Raw genomic sequence first — 19,212 nt, 5'->3', positions numbered from 1 at the left:
GGAAGTGACAGCGCCTCAGTCGAAAACAAGTATTTTTAGACCCTCTCCTTTGTATTGAATACAATGAAATCAGTCTAAAGTTTATAAAAAGCAAAACATAATGGGACAATTTTGTAATAATGTTAGTAGACCAAGTGCACAATGATGAATTACTTCTTTGCCTTGCTCTTGATTAAGAGGAAATGCTCTACTTTTGAGAGGAGACTTGGGACTCCTTTGAGGGCTTTTTGAAAGACGGAGAAAATTTTAGAAACCTAATTATCTTGTGCGCTTGTACTGACACAATTCATTTTCTTCATTTTTTCTAGCGTATAAGTTGATAATGCACTTACAGAAACTAAAATGTATGTGTGACTGCATGGACATACTTTAGGTTTTTAAATAGGTATTTGAAAACAAATTAATGACAAAGGACTGAAAAAAGAAATCAGTCCAGGAGAGCAGTAAAACAACTTTTTTTTTTTCACACGAGCAACTTAAACGAAACAATGTAAACAATTTCAAATACCTGTTTGTGGACTATGGCACCAGCACACAACTCAGTACTGACAAACACATTTCTGGAGTGACTTTAATGAAGCCAAATGAGGCAAAGTGGTTGTAATTAAACCTTGAGATAAAGAAACAACAAAAAAACTACACATTTGGTGATGAATCCTCAGTCCATATGTATTGAAGTTCTTACATATTACAATTAGAATATACAGTACATGTATAATGGTTTACAGACAGGCAATATAAAATGGGCTAAGATTACTGAAGGATGCAAAGAACAGCATATACAAAAGTTTATTTAACGATTCAAGTACCACTAACTGTACAAAATGTACAAGAAATGTATCCCATGTTGCATTGGCCAAAGGTTTCCTCTGCAGTTCTTATAATATCTTATTATATAATGTCAAAGAGAAGATTTTACCGTTTAAAAAAAAATCAGATCCTACAGTACAGAACATAGAACATCTATCCGGAAAGTTGCAGAATTTATTTCTGGAATTTCAGTGCAGTCGTCTGAACTATATCAAACACTCTTTAAGTGAAAATGTTTCTTTAACAATGCATCAGATGAACTGCCAGTGGATCTGCAAAGCAAGTCATACACCTTTACAGAATTTCCACAGAGTGTAATATTTCCTGACATATCAGTTTGCAGACTGTACGTGTATCTGTAAAGTTTTACTTTACAGGTCTGTACTTCTTTTATTTCCTGAAAAGGTTTACTTGAAATGTTGATGTAATTTGCTGCTAATATAGGGAAACATAGACAGGGTTTAATGACACATCCAATTAACTAATGTCAATAATCTGACTGCATAAGAGTATTTTAATAAGTGCACAGCAGGTCAGCTGTACGTGCTAAAGTGTGAAATTTGTCAACAGGCATGTAGTTCACCATATAGGGAATATTTAAGATATAATCCTTAAGCTTTTCAAAAAATCAATTATTTTACTTATTATTTATGCTCAGCATTATTTCAGCAATAGCCATTTAATGTAGTTACATTCAGTAATTATCCCTCTTTATTAGTAGCAGGGTCCACCATCAACACACTGGATTCAAATTGGCCAGTTAACAAAATCCAGAGAAAGTGTTTATAAATTTAAGCATGATGGATCATTGACTAACTCTGTTATTAAAACAACGCGAGTTAGTTTGGCTGCGCTCTAAAACAGAGAAAGCAGTGTAGCCGCACTTGTGGTTTCCACGGTAACCATGGGTGTTGCCAGATCAACCAGGTCTGAAATCTAAAGTAGTAGCTTAGTTTTAACTTTAAGTTTCCAATAATAAATGAACATTTACTTGGGTTTAATGGAGCTTCTTTCAGGAGGAATCTTATATTTACTATAATTGACATCAAATTACAATTATTTTCAGGACATATGAAAACGTACTATGAAATTGTTTTAAAATTACAAACCTGTAAAATACAGTGTTACTGGTATTTGGCTTTGTATACCATACAGGTTTGATATTATTGTAGAGCTCTTTAAAGGTTCTATATAAGAGATTTTGAACAATAATATTGCAGCAAACAACTATTTGCTATAAAGATATAGCGGAGAAATGGCGCCCTGAGTGGATAATTGAAGGTGCCTTGCCACGTGCATTCCATTACTTTGTGGTAATGTCTGAAGTTCTACCATGGACTCGAACATTTTTTGGTGGATAAAATTCCTTGTTTACCTTGGTTCAAGCCATTCTTGCGTGGTATAGAAAGTTTGCAGGAAGACTCAGCTCAATTTGTGCCAGTTCTCATTAATATTCAATTAGCTAAGCTGATTGGCTAACAGTTAGCCAATGAGAGCCTGGCTATCAGCATCCTTTACCCAGCTCATGAATAGTAAAGAGCTCCGGCAACATGACATCAGAGTGACCAGCTTTTTTTATTGGCCTGATTTCTCTGCTTATTTCTTTTCAGTGGCCAGAGCTGACCGAGGAGGCAGCAGTTCATTTTCAAAACACATGTGAACCAAACATGTTTCAAAAAATGCAAGTGAAAACGGTTTAAGTCACACACTTTTCTGCGAGTTGTGATCCGAGCTTCTCTGTTTTGGTAGCCGGGCTGACCGTGTGTGCACGCTAGTGCATGCGAGTCGCTCCCTTTGAATGCCTTCCTTGCAATTCTAAAGAGATTAAGAGAGTGACCTCCCACACAGCATTGTAACACGGAGCTGGCAGAGTGCAGTTCAACGTTCAGCTGAAGGTGACCTAGTGTACTGACCTCGGCACTTGACATTGTTCACAAAAGATTAACTTTATTCCGTTACTCTGGTCATGTGTTCAGGGGCCCCTTTCTCTGTCTTGCTGAGAATACAAAGGGAGGGGGGGGGGAGGTGTGGCTGCCGCGCCCATTTATTTTTGTCTGAGATGCTGGTGCTCTAATGCAAAATCAAATGGTTCTGAATGTCCTATATAGAACCTTTAACTCTACGCTGAAGGGCTGATCGCTCACTGTCATGTACTGCAGGTACTGATGTGTTCAGAGGAAAGTGTTTAAAAAATAACCATTTAAAATAAAAAATAAACTATCTATTAAACATTGCAGACCAGCAATAACATGTTTGCTTCACTGTACATTTAACAAATCAAAGTTTTACCATCAAAACTGGTAAACATAGGTGGCGATTTGAGACAAAGGGATTTGTGCAAATAAGTAAAAGCATAATGTCGTGTATACGCTGCTGAGAGTTTACTAAAGCAAAATTTTGATATAAAAAAAGATGCCTATGATCATTGAGAGAATCCTATTGAAAAGAGGAAATACTTAACATTTTAAATGAAGTATTTAACAGTCTATCCATGCACTTGCCTCTTTACAACTCTGATGCAACAGAAATCTTTTGTCGGGGAGTTTGACATAAGAGTTCTACATTCAGACTGAGTTCAATTATCATTTATATTTTTCATGAGTTTGCAAATCCTTTCAAAGGCTTCAACACTGTACCATTCACTTAGTGTGGTCCTACTGGAAGCACAGTTTAAAATAGAAAAAAGGTGAGGTTTGCTGTTCACAGCAGTTCCCCTTCACTTAAATGCAGTGCCGTCAACAAAGGCTGTAAACACAGCTGCAAAAATACAATGTGATGAAATGGAGCTTCGGCCACATTAGATATAATAACATGAGTCCAGCTGTGGCAGCAGCACTGACCGGCTTTAATGTTGAATGATCTTGGAGGGAAAGTGGACGACGTCTTTCCATGGACATCTTTTTGTCTGTCCTGGGTTGAGCAGACAGCGTCTTTGAGTGCTAGTGGATGGTGTTTCTGTTGCGTCAGGGTCGTTGCGGATCGTACTGCTGGTAGCGATTCAGCTTGTCCGGGTCGTTGGAGGCCATGTGGGTGAAATCCTGGAAAATGTCCTGATAGGTTTCATCTCCTGCAAGACAAAAAAGAACACAAGATATCAAAAACAACGGCAAAACCTTACAGAGAAGTCAGACAGAGCATTGGTTCCATTCATTTGTTAAGCACAATTATCTTTTCTGACTTTCCTCTATTTTTTTTCTTCAGGCCTTCCAATTACACAATCTGAGAGGGGAAAATCTCTTTTGTTAAATGACTCACAACTTACACTCACCTATAGGATTATTAGGAACACCATACTAATACTGTGTTTGACCCCTTTTGCCTTCAGAACTGCCTTAATTCCACATGGCATTGATTCAACAGTTGCTAAAAGCATTCTTAGAAATGTTGGCCCATTGATAGAATATATCTTGCAGTTGATGGAGATTTTGGGATGCACATCCAGCGAAGCTCCCGTTCCACCCCATCTCAAATGCTCTATGGGTTGAGATCTGGTGACCGTGGGGGCCATTTTAGAACAGTGAACTCATTGTCATGTTCAAGAAACCAATTTGAATGATTTGAGCTTGTGACATGGTGCATTATCCTGCTGGAGGACCATCAGAGGATGGGTACATGGTGGCCATAAAGGGATGGACATGGTCAGAAACAATGCTCAGGTAGGCCGTGGCATTTAAACGTGCCCAGTTGGCACTAAGGGGCATAAAGGTGGCCAAGAAAACAACCCCCACACCACTATACCACCACCACCACCTGCACAGAGGTAACAAGGCATGATGGATCCATGTCTCAATCGTTTACACCAAATTCTGACTCTACCATCTGAATGTCTCAACAGAAATCAGACTCATCAGACCAGGCAAATTTTCCAGTCTTCAACTGTCCAATTTTGTGAGCTCTTGCAAATGTGCCTCTTTTTCCTTTTTGTAGTGGAGATGAGTGGTACCCGGGGGGTCTTCTGCTGTTGTAGCCCATCCGCCTCAAGGTTGTGCGTGTTGTGGCTTCACAAATGCTTTCTGCAGTTGTAACAAGTGGTTATTTCAGTCAAAGTTGTCTTCTATCAGCTTGAACCAGTCGCCCGTTCTCCTCTGACCTCTAGCATCAACAAGACTGCCGCATACTGGATGTTTTTCCCTTTTCACACCATTCTTGTAAACCCTAGAAATGGTTGTGCGTGAAATCCCAGTAACTGAGCAGATTGTGAATACTCACCGGCCCGTCTGGAACCAACACCATGCCACGCTCAAAATTGCTTAAATCACCTTTCTTTCCCCTTCTGACATTCAGTTTGGAGTTCAGGAGATTGTCTTGACCGGACCACACCCCTAAATGCATTGAAGCAACTGCCATGATTGGTTGATTGATAATTGCATTAATGGGAAATTCAACAGGTGTTCCTATAATCCTTTAGGTGAGTGTATGTCTCAACTAAGGCCCCCCTAACCTGTGGTGAGCAGTCCCAGTAGACATTACTTAATTTTAAAATGAGCCACAAAAGGTTTGGGAACCACTAAGATAGAGAACAGGGCTGCATGATCATCACATCAGTAACTATGTCTCAGAAGAGTGAAAATAATTACTTCACAGTTCATCTCCTGCCGTGGCACAATACTACACAGGTGCTTTCTGTCCAGAGGGAGACAATGTATCATTTATTAACACATACAAGTAATACCTGTTATCACAAAAACTGTAACTAGTCCGAAAGGTCTAGAATTTGAAACATTATGTGGCAATGTGGCTAAGAAAAAATAAGATGATGCTATAATAACAATCCCTTCAGCACCACATAAAGTCTGAGCTTGTCTCCCTCCTGACTGCATCAACTTGCTGCATCCTGTTCCATTAAATATTGTAAAATAAAATATTACTAAAATTAAGATGAGATATATTTTAGAGATTAAACTGTGTTGCAACTGAGACACAAACAAAATAATTTAGAAAACCATTAATGTTTCATCGTGCAGGAGGATAAAATATCAAGTGTTGTGCAGAGCGGAGAGCTTGTGCACAGTGACAGTATGATCAGAACAAGAATCAAAAAGGAAAAATCAGCCATACCTGTCACAGTGTCGGTGTGGCTTGAGCTATAGACAGAACCATGCAGAGGCAGAAAAGATGGGAAAGAACAGTAGAAGCAAAACACTAAAAACAGCCAGAGAGCTTTTCAATTTAGCAACTGGAGATCGACTCAGAAAGAAAAGACAAGCCCACATAGATTCATTTTTGTTACCAACTGTATTGTGTTTAAAGTGCAGGAGTTTATGTACAAAAATACAGTTGTTTGCCTCCGCACCCCAAAGAAAAACAGAACAGAAGAAAGGCACACAACTCTGGGGAGGAGAGTGAGAAAAGCAAAGCAAAACACAGAACCGAGAGTGAATTTACAGAGAGAGAGAGAGAGAGAGAGAGAGAGCGGTGGATGGGAGTAATAAAGGAGTGTGATAAAGAAGAGAGAGAGCCTCCTCTTACACCCGAAGAGCGGTTCTCAATCTGTTTGAGTTTCAAGAGTAAATCTTCTCTTTTCAGGTTTTTAAACTTTTTATGAAGACTACAGGCGACAAATACCGATTAAAGAAAAAATATACTTCTATTAAAAGTAGTATCATTACGTTTAAAAAAATATACATACTTCGTAAATCATTGTTAAAATGCCCCCCCCCCAAAAAAATCAACAAGCCGCTGGCTGAGAACCACCGCTCTGTAGCCTACTTCTTCTACACACTCAATCAGGTAGAAAGACTTGAGACGAGGGAACAGTACTTTTAATGAAAAGAGAGACGTGGAGTGATGAGGCTAGCCCTCCCTCACATTCATTACCCCTGAAGATTCCTAATCAATCCCATCATTCATCAACTGATTCAAGGCGCTGACGACGAGGCCCTCAGGTATCAAAGAGGACGGCGCCGTGGCAAATCCCCTCGCAAAGAAAAACAACTTGAGGATCATTCAGGGACTGGATGCACATTCTTCAGACTCTAATCTGCTCAAGACAAAACTCCTTCTGTTCCTCTCATGGTCATTGCTGATGTGTCTGCTGTTGACTTTTATTGCAACGACAGCAGGCAATCGTTTTGGTAACATTCCCTATCAACAAGCATTGCACACGCTAAAGAATTCAGGACCAAAACATTCCCAACTTATTTTTAAAAAGCCAAAAAAAATGACCATCAAGGATATTCCACTTAAAAAAAAAAGCAGCATTCGGGCTAATAGCATTTTATATAATTCTGGCTACGTAAAGCGGCACATCTAGCCCTCGATATAAGATGCTTTACTCGTGGCAGCCCTCCCTCCTGTGGTCAACACACAAAGATACACTAGTCCCTTTACCCTCCAATCAAAGAGTTTTCAAAGAAACCCCATCAGCATCTATTCTAAAGGACACAAGACCTTCATTTACCTGTGAACACAATCATATTTTAACTACTGAATGCACCCCTCGCAAGTCAGCCATTCAAAAATCACATACTGTTTTATCAATGAGCTGTCAGAAATGACCATTTAATCAAAGTGCTTAGGTGCCCTCCCAGGATTTGGGGCTGCATGGAGTGGAGACATGGGATGAAACTGGGGTACGTTTAATCATTCCTTACCTAACCATAAAACTCAAGTGAGCTTTGAATCTCCCATATGATTAAGATCATTCTAAGCTAGGACCAGCAGGTGACATGAATATATACATTGTTACATGTGGATATTTTTATTTTTCTACACTATTGCACTTGTAGCTTGACAATGTACCATCCTCTGATGGTTTGTCTACTTTTGAGTAAAAACCCCACTAGCATTCAATACAATCAACGCAATGACACTAAAAGGCCTTCATCATCTTACAATTCTGGATTTCCCGCGATTACAGGCAATGAGCAAGCACACTTCACCGACTAATAACCAAGACACAACATTGTCATAACAGGAAGTAAATGCCATAAAATCAACAATAAATAAATAAGGATGTTAACACAGTGGCTCTCATGGCTCTCACCCCTGTGCAACCAGTCAATCTTATCATTTACAACATGTACAGTAAGTATACTTATTATACAATTCCTAGAATTATAGTTATAAAAGAAAACTGTTCTAAAATAGACTTCTGACCAGGCATGTCACAACAGCAAGATGCATTATGTCTACAAACAGTTCAAATAAATTAACAGACCGTTACAATGGTTAAGACGTCAAACAGGAACCATACAATTGCAAGACATTGTACTGTAGTTGCATAACCATTAATAGGAATGTGCATAAATTACTTCTGACAGGACGATTTCAAATGAAACTTAGTGATTTATAGACGCACCCTACGCCTCTCCAGATGGATCCAATAAAAAAAATTAAAAAGTCACGATTATTGCCCGATTATCACTTTGAGGTCACTGGATACTGGTGGCAGTTACTGGGTAGCAACACTAATTGAAAAGCGTAAAAAGTATTTTAGCCAAATTAATCTGAATCACTGAACACCTCTTATACAGTACAGAGGAAATCTGCAAAAGTTATATTTTAAACTTAAAGGGAATAAGTACAGACTATCTCATACAAAGTGACACTGTTTCATTTTGTGCTATCAGTTATTTTACATTAATAACAGTCACTTGATGGAAAACAGAGTTGATGGCTTTAACCCTGTCACATTTATACAGTATAGCACCTGACGTTGTACCACACCAATGTGCAACTGGCCTAGCACCTGGCAGGAGCTGGGACATTAAGATGATAGTTGCACTCACAATACAGCAGGACACAGGAACCCCACAGACCGAGTTGGACTCAGTTCACTCTAATCAGTAGATCAAATTTCCCCTCACCTGTTAATAAAAATGCAGCTTCCAATTTGTAATCAAACCACTGAGAATAAATTGTCTGGGTTGTCTTGGAGTGTTTCAGTCAACTGACCCCAACTCAGAAATCTGGGCTTTACATTTCTTTTGATAAGTCTGGTTTTACAGTATGTTGCTCTGTCTTTTAACAAGAGCAAACAGTTAAGTTTCATCCAACTGCAGGCTAATAAACTCCTGCATGCACTTCCTGTACTGCATCTCGGTGGGGCTGTTGGTGTTATATTGACCTGAATGGTTGTAGGGCCCCTCTGCCTCTCGCATCTCCTCGTTCATCTTGGCCAATCGCAACCTAGGGAGCAGGTTAGGGAACAGGAAGTGACAGATAAGCCACAGTTAAGAGATACAGTCAATAATCAAATCGACACTCTATTGTCGGTGGTTTTGATAACCGTTCCCGCAGAAATACTCTGACACATAATACTTTTACAGGTCACTGTGTTACATCTAGAGGGGAAAGATGTCCACTGCATTGTGTGGATCTGTAAACTGATAAAGTAGTGACACCTTGTGGAGTAAGTTGTTACTCTTGGTGAATGTATTCACTTAAGCGGGGTACGTTTTTTTAGCTTTTAATGAAATCATAAAACGTTCATGTTATTAAAAATACTACAAACAATTAGTCTCACTTTCCAAAACAATTGTAAGAGTCATAACATTTGACAAAATATCACTATGGGTAGTCAACGTGTTTTTGAGCAAGTCACCAAAACCCCAACAGTTCCATGTAGTTGAAAGTTGAGCTGGTTGGTTGTGTTTAACGGTGTGAAAGCTCAGACAACTCTCACAGAAACATTATAATAATACCAATGATAACAATAACACTCACAGTGTTACAATGTCTGCGTTGGCTGCATCCACGGCTATTGTCAGGGGTGTTTTCTCATCAATGTCTGCAGCATTTTGATTTGCTCCTCTTTTTAAGAACAAACACACTTGCCTGAAATAGAGAGAAAGGTTTTTTTAGAGGTTATACATAATCTGAACTGCATCATGAACATTTAGTAAAGTTATGACAATGAAATGTATAAGACAAACCCTGTGTGTCCCAGCATGGTGGCATGGTGCAGAGGTCCTCTGCCCTGAGCGTCCTGCTGGTTCACATTAGCTGCATTTTGGAGCAGAAACTCACAGGTGACCAGCGAACCCTGAAAGGAACCATTGATGTAACACATTCTATTACTTTACAGTGGCAAAACACACTTAAATTGTGAGTGTTATTATTATTATTATTATCATCATCATCTATAGATCAGTTATTCTGTTTTGGTGATGCTCACCCCCTGCACCGCCATGATTAGCGGCGTCCTCTTGTCGTTCTCTGTGTTGACCCAGTTGACCTCGGCTCCGTGGGCCAGTGCCTCTGACATGTCCGGCAGGCTGCGGGCACATGCCGCCCAGTAGAGCTGCAGACCCGAGCTGTACTCCTTAGGCTCATAGAAAACCACCTCTTTACAAGGTGACGGAGGAGGCAGTGTGGCAGGCATGGCCATTGGCGGAGACTCAGCAGCGTCTGACAAATTGGAAGGAAAACAATTTAGGGCGTGTGTATTAGCTCATGTGCAGTTGTCTTCCTGTGGTTGCTTGTTGCTACAAGCTTGTACGATGACACTAACCCATCATTCTCTTTAATCTTAGCAATGGCACGTGAGGGCATTACTTATTGCGGTAATGTGTTTAAGTTTTGTGGATAAGCCAAACTGCAATAAGCCCCTGTCAACTTGGCTAACACGTCTCTTGCTTTTTGTCTAAATAGGCATGGATGTCTGTGTAATGATAGCGGTGTGTGAGTGTATGAGTTTGTGTCTTACCTGCATCTGTCAGGCTGTTATTGGAGGGAGCGTTGGCTAGCATCTCCCTACTCCCATCAGCGCTGTTCTGGATGCCGCTGTCTGCACTTTTTACTATAAAACAAAGACTCTGAGTCACAACTTGGTTGAACAACACACAGATGTCATTCACTGAGTGTATAAAATACAAGGAACACCTTCCTGCTGATTTTTTTTCACATCATCACACAGCTTCCTAATGTAACAAATACCTTTTGATAAATATAAATTTTTTGGTAACTAAATGTTTTTTGAACATCTTCTGGCTTTTGACAGCTGCTATTTTTCCTCCAGATTACCACAAACAACAGGTGGTCCTTATATTATGTACAGTAACACACAGTAAGTCCCCGGCTGATATCAACAGAAAGAAACCTGGAGGACAGATCCACACCATCACCTTATGTTTCATGTTCCTAAATACCAAAACTATGATGTGACAGATACAAATGCAAATACCAGACAATGACCAAAACCATGTGTGAGAGAAACCCTCCCCAACCCCAGGAAAAACAAATCATAGTATCCTCTGCAATGCCCTTAACATGATTGGATGGTCCATTAAAAAGGTCTGGATGAAGGAAGAACAGAGGCGTGGATGAAGGGCTGTTAGTCCACAGCTCCAAAGCAGTGAATACAAATGGACAGAGGGGATGGAGAAGCAAGCTAAACACTAAGCATTCAGTACTTACTGCTCCTGAGCTTGGCAGAGTTGTCAAAGTAGGAGAAGAGAGAGTCAAGCTCGTCAGGACAGAAGAGAGAGTCACGGCGAGCCTCCATGCCACTGGCAACAGCTATGTTAGGGATAATGGGAGTTTGGGAATTGGAAGGCGGAGGGTGTAAATAGAGTAGCAGGGTGAAGAATTATAGGGAAGGCAGTGAGAGCAGGGATTAGTCCAGAAGTACAGAACAGGAAAGGAGGAAAGAAAGATTGAGGAAGAGTGGAGAGAGCAAGGCAGGGTGAAAGATAGTCAAACTACCAGCTCGGTTGACACTGGAGGAGACAGACTTCGCAAAGCAATGGGAGGAAAAAGGGCTGAGGCATATGCTGTTCACAGAGAACATACAATATGCCAATGGGTGGACACTTCTCCACGGCAATGCAAAAGTCACATAGAGCATACAATAAAAAAGGTGGCCACAATCACAAATGACACTGGCTTTGCCTTCTTAATGCAGAGCAATTTTGTTTTGGAATTTTATGACACACTGCTCTTCATCCAAGTAGCCGATCACTGGAATTTTGGTTGAGATGACAAAAACTATTGATCCAATTTCCAAGCCATCATCAACTGACTATAAATATATCATACTTCAAAATGTCCCAAGCTGTGTGGACTTAATAACATTAAGTCTTGTTGGACCTAGTGTTTTTAAATCCATTCAGCTAAAATTCCATACACGTTATAGTGGTAATCGTTTGTCCATGTGCGATTGCTAGACACCATCCAGGTTAGGATCAGCACCTTTGAATTAGTTTTGTTGCCTGTTTGTTATTCATTTAGTTCAAACGATGAGGGAAAGGTTATAGAAAGGACAGAAAGGGTCGAAAGGTTTGTTATGAGAGTTAATCGTTCGACTGACCTGACTGACCAGGTCGGAGTTTTGGGGTGGGAGGTGGCGGTCTTGGGGGCAGATGCTCAGAGCCACTGCTTAGCCTTTTCTCCTGTATGCTCAAAGAAACCACTTTGTTGCGAAGCTCCTCATCTGATGGCAGGCGTACAAACCGACGGTCCACATATTTGGCTTTGATATAGGCCTCTACCTCATGTCTGTAAGGAACAAGAAGCATCAGGCTTTGTTTGAAAATATTCAGTTTTATGTCAGATACAGAAAAAACACTATATACCAGGAAATAAGTTATGGGAAATATGACTCAAGGGAGAAAAAGTTAGAAAATACCAACATGCTTTCTACCATTTCTCTACCTTGGATCTCCTGGCTGTGGTTTTCTGGCTCCTAGCTCCTCTCGCCGAGCCTCATAGATCTGGTTGATCACTCCGTTTCCCAGTTCACACATCAACTGTGAAAGGTGCAATAAAAATAAATGTAAAAGTAATTTGTTAAAAGCACTTGATTTGAAGTAAGTCATTCAGTTTGAACTGGATGTTCATGTCCATTTGTATACGTCAGTTTTCAGTTATCAGTTTTTCCTCTCTCACCTTTAGAAGTTCTGGCTCCCATGTATCCAAAGTCAAAGACCGAACCTTAGAGAAATGCACTCCCAGACTCCTGCAGACAGAATCGACATTTATTGTCACTGTGTATAGAACAAGGGAAATTGGTTTGAAGTATGCAACATAAAAGTACAAGATACAATTTAAGTAGATGAAAGAAGCGATAATGGCTTTGCTCATTATGCTTTAACTGTGAAATGGCAAAAAGGCTAAATGCTGTAAGGACTTAAAGACAATTATACTTTTCAGATACATTGTTATAGCAGCATTAAACACAAACCCAGTATGTAGTAGGGGTGGCACGGTTCATGAAAAAACATCCGAACAGTTTGGAGCATGTGTGCATCCACAGTTCGACGCATGCGCAATGTAGCCTCATGGCTGTATGTGACCCTTTGCGCGAAAGAAGAGGTGTGGACATAGACAGTAAAAGTGGAGTGTGGAGTGCTGCAGGTCACGTCACGTGTAGAAATGGCAAGTGGGAGAGATAAGGAAGGCTGCCTGGACATGGAGGATACGCCAGCATCTGGTGTGTGGGAACGTTTTGGATTCCATTTTTATTATGATGATAGCGGGAATAAAACAATAGATAGAACTGCGACTGTACTCGAGCCGCAGTATAATATTCTAGGGCTGCACGATTATTGCCAAAATGATAATCACGATTATTTTGATCAATATTGAGATCACGATTAATTATGACGATTATTTGTTGATTTTAACAAATTTTATGGTTACATAAGCTATTTGTAACGACTTTCACATCCATATTGTGCTACATTCCTCTTATGTTGAAGTTGTATGCTTGTTATCTACCGGACGAAATATCAACGCGGACTTCGGTACCTCATTACAGTGCCACTTAAATGTCTTTGATTCTCTCTGATGCTGCAAAACAGACGTAACAGAAGCATTGCTGCATGTCATGCTAGTAAACACTAACAACACGCATCACAGCAGGTGACATTAACGTTAGCTACAGTAGTAACTGGCAGTTAAAATAAGCTAAACTGTCTAGTGTAATAGTATTTTACTGTGGAGAATTCCAAAAGTAGAACGTACAGTCTGCCGCTAAAGCTATGAGCCAGGGATCCAGACTAACTTTTTGCCTTGGTTGCACTGGTGTGCTAACGTTTTTATTTAGATGCACCAGGACAAAATTTGTGTCACCATTAACGCCACAATTTCAAGGTCACCTTTTTATCATGCTCCATATACATTGATATATAAGGTGTAGGTAAATAATTTTTTATTTTAAGCACAATTATACTGTTTATAAAAATAAAAAAATATTTAAAGTACTTCACTGAGCTACAAAACTAACACATTTAAGCAAAATAGAAAGTGCTACTGTTTAAAAGTGCTTCCCTGAACTGAGTCCTGACATTTCATAGATCATAGTCTTAAAGCTGGACCCCCCCCTTGCTGCCCCTCACATGGCCAACACTTATAATTTGGCCTTCCGCCCCTTTGGCCTTGGCTAAACCAGCTTGCCACACTCCCTAGCATCAAATTCTCCGAACTCCTTGTTTGTTCAGTTTTAAGTTGAAGCAACTTTTCACAAGCTCTTTTATTAAAACAGATTGGGACTAAAATAAACTGCAAAGAAAGGGTTTCCTTCCCAGACAGAAAATATACAGCTGCAATACATGTAAATGAAAATTATCTGAAATACATAGTCTAGGATATATTTTTTAAAAATCCCGGAGAAAACTCCTTAACTTGTTTTCAACAACAATACCAGACTGATTAAACAAGATAGGGAGAGAAGATAAATGCGATGGACTGAAGTGTATGCTACTCACAGAGTGACGGCTAACTCATTAAGAATGCACAGGTCAAAGGTTGAATGGGTCAGCGGAGTTACACACGTGAAATGTCTGTATCGTCACTGCGCTGCATTGTTATGAAATATGATATTCTGGTCATGGGTCACATCTTTTGCAGGTCCAGCAGGCTCTGTCTCACACGCTATTACTCGGAATTTTCCACACGTTACTCTATCCTCTGTGACTGTCTACATCTAGAAACTAAGTTGCGCGGTGCAGGCACAACTGTGATTGGCTCATGATCAGACAGTGGTTTACGGAGCGGTAGTATGGCTTTGCAAAAAAACATGAACGGAATGACGCATTTATAATATTGCTCAATCACGCAAGTTTGATCATGGGAATTCAAAATCGTGATTTTCATTCAAATTTGATTAATTGTGCAGCCCTATAATATTCCCTCCTGTCGACACTTCAGCACCACTGTAATTCCAAAACTTTATGACGAATTGTCGGACACAGCCCACGTAGCTCTCACTACAGATGGATGGACCTCCAGGGTCACTGAAAGTTTCCTCACGGTGACCGCTCCCTACATTGCCTACAAACAAAAAACTAAAAACATGCTCCATTTATGAAAGTCATACCAGTGAGTATCTCTCTGAAATGCTTTATTCAGACAGAGTTACTCTTTTTTTCTATTAAAGGATATATTTTTTGTAAGAGCTACACTGAAGTTCACAGTTTGACAAATGCAAGTTATTTCAATTGATATTCTGTGATATTTCAATCTTTGTGTGCTAAATAGGCACATACGTTCCTGAAGACAGCAATCCACATTCTCCTTTTTTGCCAAATAAAAGAAAAGCATGTTGAAATCATCAATGTCTGCCCTCTTGTCCCAATAATGTGCTTAAAGTCAAGTCAAATTCAGTTTGTGCATGATTACATGATATAACTATGTTTAATACTGTATCCATAATTGTAGCTCAGTAAGATAATATCATATGCTGAAGTATATTTCTTGAGTGTTAAATATATATATATATATATATATATATATAATATATATATATATATATACACCCCGCTGGTATAATAAACTGGCCAAAGGAGGAGATAGATTCTACTGACATCAAGACCAGAAAGCTCCTCACAATGCATGGAGGGTTTCACCCCAAATCCAGCACCAAGGTAGTCGAGAATGACCGAGCTAAGATCCTGTGGGACTTCAAGATCCAGACTGACAAACTGGTGATGGCGTTGAAATATATATATATATATATATATATATATATATATATATGCAAAGTTCCAGAATTTCAAAGGCTACAAATGAGGTCTATATGACGGAAATATCTGAACCCACTCTGGTTAGGAAATCACAATGAAGATCAATTACTTTTTTTAGGTTGTAGTAAGGAAGATCCCTGAATGCATTTATGTGAAGTAAAATGTAGCCTGAATAATTATTAACTATTCTACCCTGGTAATTAAAGTAATCAAAAGTCACCACAACATCCCAAGCAGGCTGGTAGTTCATAACAGTGAGTTTACATTTCAAAAATCCCTCAATATCAACAGCTTGTACAAAGCATTGGTGGAAAAGGTTTTCCATAACTAAGCAAACATGCACTGACTTTTTAATACTTTCCAGTTTTCACTTAACCAAATGAACTCAAAATGAACTGTATTCCTGCAAATTAATAGATAAATAAATACAACGTGCTGATATTAGTTTCCACAATTTATTAGTTTTCCTCAGTATCTCATTTCTGAAAAAAAAACATCTTTACTTTTTCATAGCACTTAAAAGTATAAGTTTTATGACTTTTTTTCTTCCTTTGTGATTTATCCTTTTCTTTTAGATTGACATTTTATTTTTCTATATCCTCCTCCATTGCTTTTTGTTACTGTAAGCCTTGCTTTTGCTGCCATTTTTATGTGTCTAGCTGTTCATAACATCAATTTTAAAAGACCTATTTAAGGATGAATTTCCACAAAACTAAAAGTACTTTACCTGTGGATACCAGAGCACTGTATACAGAGTGTAATGCCCAGATTGATGCTGGCCCAACGGGGGTCTGGCTGCCCACAGTCACAGCAGCAGGTGTTGCCTGGGATTGCCAGGACCTTTTGCAGGGCACTCTCTCCTTTCAGTGATTTCTCCTTTGGCTCCCCACCAGAGTCCAGGCTCCCTGTTGACGTGGACGACTTCCTATCCAGCTTCTGACATAAGGGACAGGGGAATGCCCAGACATGCAGAATGATGGTCAAGATTTATTAAGATGTGATAGGATGAAAGCTAAATTAAACTTCATCCCTTTGGTGTAATTGGGACATTGTAGCAGCAAACACTGTCTAAAAAAGGGAAAGTGAATGTAAACTCAAGTATGGGAAATTGGTGTTACATACAGTACATATACACAGTTAACATTTCAACACATAATTTATCTATAGAATTACTTATCTAAAATATATGTGAATCCCTTGAACTATCCACACAGTGTTTCTCAGTGTGTTTGGTTTTTACCTCGCCTTCATCTCCCTTGTCGCGAAAGGCGGTGGCGATGCTGTTCTGGACGGCTTTGATCCAGGCCTGTCGCAGCTTTTCTGAGTCTGCTTGCATCATACAGCTCCTGTTGGGACAGACAAGCATCTCGCAACTGATGTCTGCTGATTGTGTGTGAGCATGTGTGGGAGGCGGGTCCACTGCTACTCCACCTTCCCACCTTAAGTAAAATATTCCACTGTTCATTAGACTGACAGGATCTCAAACTTACTTGGTGGGTGACACCACTTCAAAACAGAAGCGACGCTCAACGTCCTCACAGTGTTTGACGGTGCATAGTCTAAGATCTTCCACCACCACTGTTGGGTTGTCCTGAGGGGACAGCACAGCAGCTTTGGTTAAACACAACACACACACAAACAGACAAACATTTTCTGTACAACACAGTAAAGGTGTTGCGCACTTATCTTAAAACAATAGTTATTATTCAATTGCAATTTTTAAAATATATTCACAAATGAAGAAAGTGCTAAAAAAAATCCATATCTAAATGTTTGGCAATATTATTAAGATTATTGGTGCAGGAATCCAAACTCATGCATATTTGATTGTGGTGTGCAGGGAGTCACTTGACATACCTTAAATTTCTTCTGGTAAACTAGCTGATTGTTCTGGATGGAGAACCAACGCCTGCAAGGAGATCACGAGAAAAACAAGCAGTCACATGCAGTTGCCAGTGATGCTCTTAAAATAACACTTTTTTTGACATAACTCTAGTGTGAATTAGATCAATGTCAGTGTCTAGAGAAAGAGAGCTGACTAGTAGATACTTTTACTCAGAGGTTAAATACAGCGAAGAGGAAGAAGAGGAACAGAAATCCTACCCAGGGTCTCATTTGTACATGTTTTCAAAAGGCTTGCTGGATATATGGGTCAACTTTGAAAGAAAGAGGTGACAGTGGTATGGTTGTCAGGAATGGCATTTCACTGATATCCAATTAATTAGTGTACAGTACTAACCTCTCCCTTCTACACCCAACCCAATTATATTCTTGTGAATGTGATAAAGAACCTAAAGGTTGAGGTATTAAAATGTAAAGCACCTTTAATATATCTATTCTAGATTTTGATGACAATGCATGCCCTCCAAAATCCACAACCAGCCCACTACAGCAACTCCTTATCATAAAATTAAATTTTAAATGTATCCATAAAGATGCTAATTGAACTGCGTCTGTCATACCTATTCCACGTCTTGAAGGCATTGCTGGCCCTCTTAAACAGATAACCCTCCATTGCGATGCCGTTGTCTGCATCCACATTGTACTCCAGCTTGGTGTCGTCATTCGAGAAGTCCTGAACATTAAGTGTCAGCAAAAGAAAGAGAGCAAAGACAAAACAAAGTAAGCAAACATGTTAAAATACAAATGTTCTATATTTCCAATAGGGTAAGAAGTGTCTCAGCATTTTTCCCTATGTCACAAATGAGGGCCGTCAGTCTTAGTTGAGTTTCAGTAAGTGACCTTGTCCAGAGCAGCACTGCTCGGCTGCTTCTCACACTGACCTGAGTGTTTAACACCAAGAACCGAACAAGATAGTAACAACACACAAAGCTGATGGTTGCTGTTATGATCTATTCAAATAGATATTGCCTGGGAAGGGAGGTTAAAAATACACCTAGAAAAATACTGGAAAACATTTCTTATATTTGTCTTCACAGTGTCAAGGCTTCAGAATATTTTACTCATCTAAATCTCCCTCTATATCTGAAGATGCTTTCACAAGTCCAACTAATAAGGGGACAAAACATACCCCATAACTTATCCGGTTTGTCCCGTTCATATATTAAAAAGTTATTAACAATAATAATAATAATAATAATAATAATAATAATAAAGTTAAGACTTTCAGTTTGAATAAGTTAAAATCCCATTCTAGTAATTTGCAAAGCCCCACCATGCCCAGGCTTTTCCCATTCCACACTTGCACAACATAAACAATACCTGAATTAAGACTGAGGCTACATTGTTTTTTTAAAGATCCTTTTTTTGGGCTTTATTGGGCTGATAGGATACCCAAGACAGGAAAGGAGGGAGAGAAAGGGTGGACAACATGTAGCAAAGGGCCATGGTCGAAATCAAACCAAGAGCGCACGATCAACCACGTGAGCTATCAGGGCGCCCTGCATTATAAGGTTTTAATTAGTTAAGTATTCAACTAGCTAGGTTAGTTAATGTACTCCAATGAGTAAAGTTGCAAAGTGAGCTTCCATGCACC

At 39.5% G+C, this 19,212-nt stretch overlaps 1 protein-coding gene and 1 long non-coding RNA gene across 6 annotated transcripts in view; one reads left to right on the top strand and one right to left on the bottom strand.

Annotated features, from left to right (window-relative positions):
- Window positions 1-643: 643 nt before the first annotated feature.
- Window positions 644-19,212, bottom strand: part of LOC116695278 (arf-GAP with coiled-coil, ANK repeat and PH domain-containing protein 2) — a 58,616-nt gene continuing 40,047 nt past the window's right edge. For 3 of the 5 annotated variants that reach the window (XM_032525408.1, XM_032525409.1, XM_032525407.1), the window contains 15 exons: window positions 18,179-18,291; window positions 17,574-17,625; window positions 17,207-17,307; window positions 16,957-17,062; window positions 16,444-16,652; window positions 12,640-12,709; window positions 12,406-12,500; window positions 12,062-12,249; window positions 11,170-11,271; window positions 10,460-10,552; window positions 9,929-10,161; window positions 9,687-9,796; window positions 9,478-9,588; window positions 8,879-8,940; window positions 644-3,877 (listed from right to left, as the gene is read on the bottom strand). In XM_032525408.1, the coding sequence (XP_032381299.1) occupies window positions 3,774-3,877; window positions 8,879-8,940; window positions 9,478-9,588; window positions 9,687-9,796; window positions 9,929-10,161; window positions 10,460-10,552; window positions 11,170-11,271; window positions 12,062-12,249; window positions 12,406-12,500; window positions 12,640-12,709; window positions 16,444-16,652; window positions 16,957-17,062; window positions 17,207-17,307; window positions 17,574-17,625; window positions 18,179-18,291 (1,749 nt within the window). In that variant the 3' untranslated portion in view covers window positions 644-3,773. The remainder of the gene's footprint in view (window positions 3,878-8,878; window positions 8,941-9,477; window positions 9,589-9,686; window positions 9,797-9,928; window positions 10,162-10,459; window positions 10,553-11,169; window positions 11,272-12,061; window positions 12,250-12,405; window positions 12,501-12,639; window positions 12,710-16,443; window positions 16,653-16,956; window positions 17,063-17,206; window positions 17,308-17,573; window positions 17,626-18,178; window positions 18,292-19,212) is intronic. The other 2 variants (XM_032525410.1, XM_032525411.1) reach the window with 2 other exon arrangements.
- Window positions 13,202-15,462, top strand: LOC116695280 (uncharacterized). The gene is made up of 3 exons (XR_004333410.1): window positions 13,202-13,257; window positions 13,452-13,461; window positions 15,417-15,462. It is a non-coding gene; the product is annotated as an uncharacterized LOC116695280 (long non-coding RNA).

This window comes from Etheostoma spectabile, chromosome 9, assembly GCF_008692095.1.
Source record: "Etheostoma spectabile isolate EspeVRDwgs_2016 chromosome 9, UIUC_Espe_1.0, whole genome shotgun sequence".
NCBI classification, from domain to species: domain Eukaryota; kingdom Metazoa; phylum Chordata; class Actinopteri; order Perciformes; family Percidae; genus Etheostoma; species Etheostoma spectabile.
This window is presented reverse-complemented; position numbering and strand designations above follow the sequence as displayed.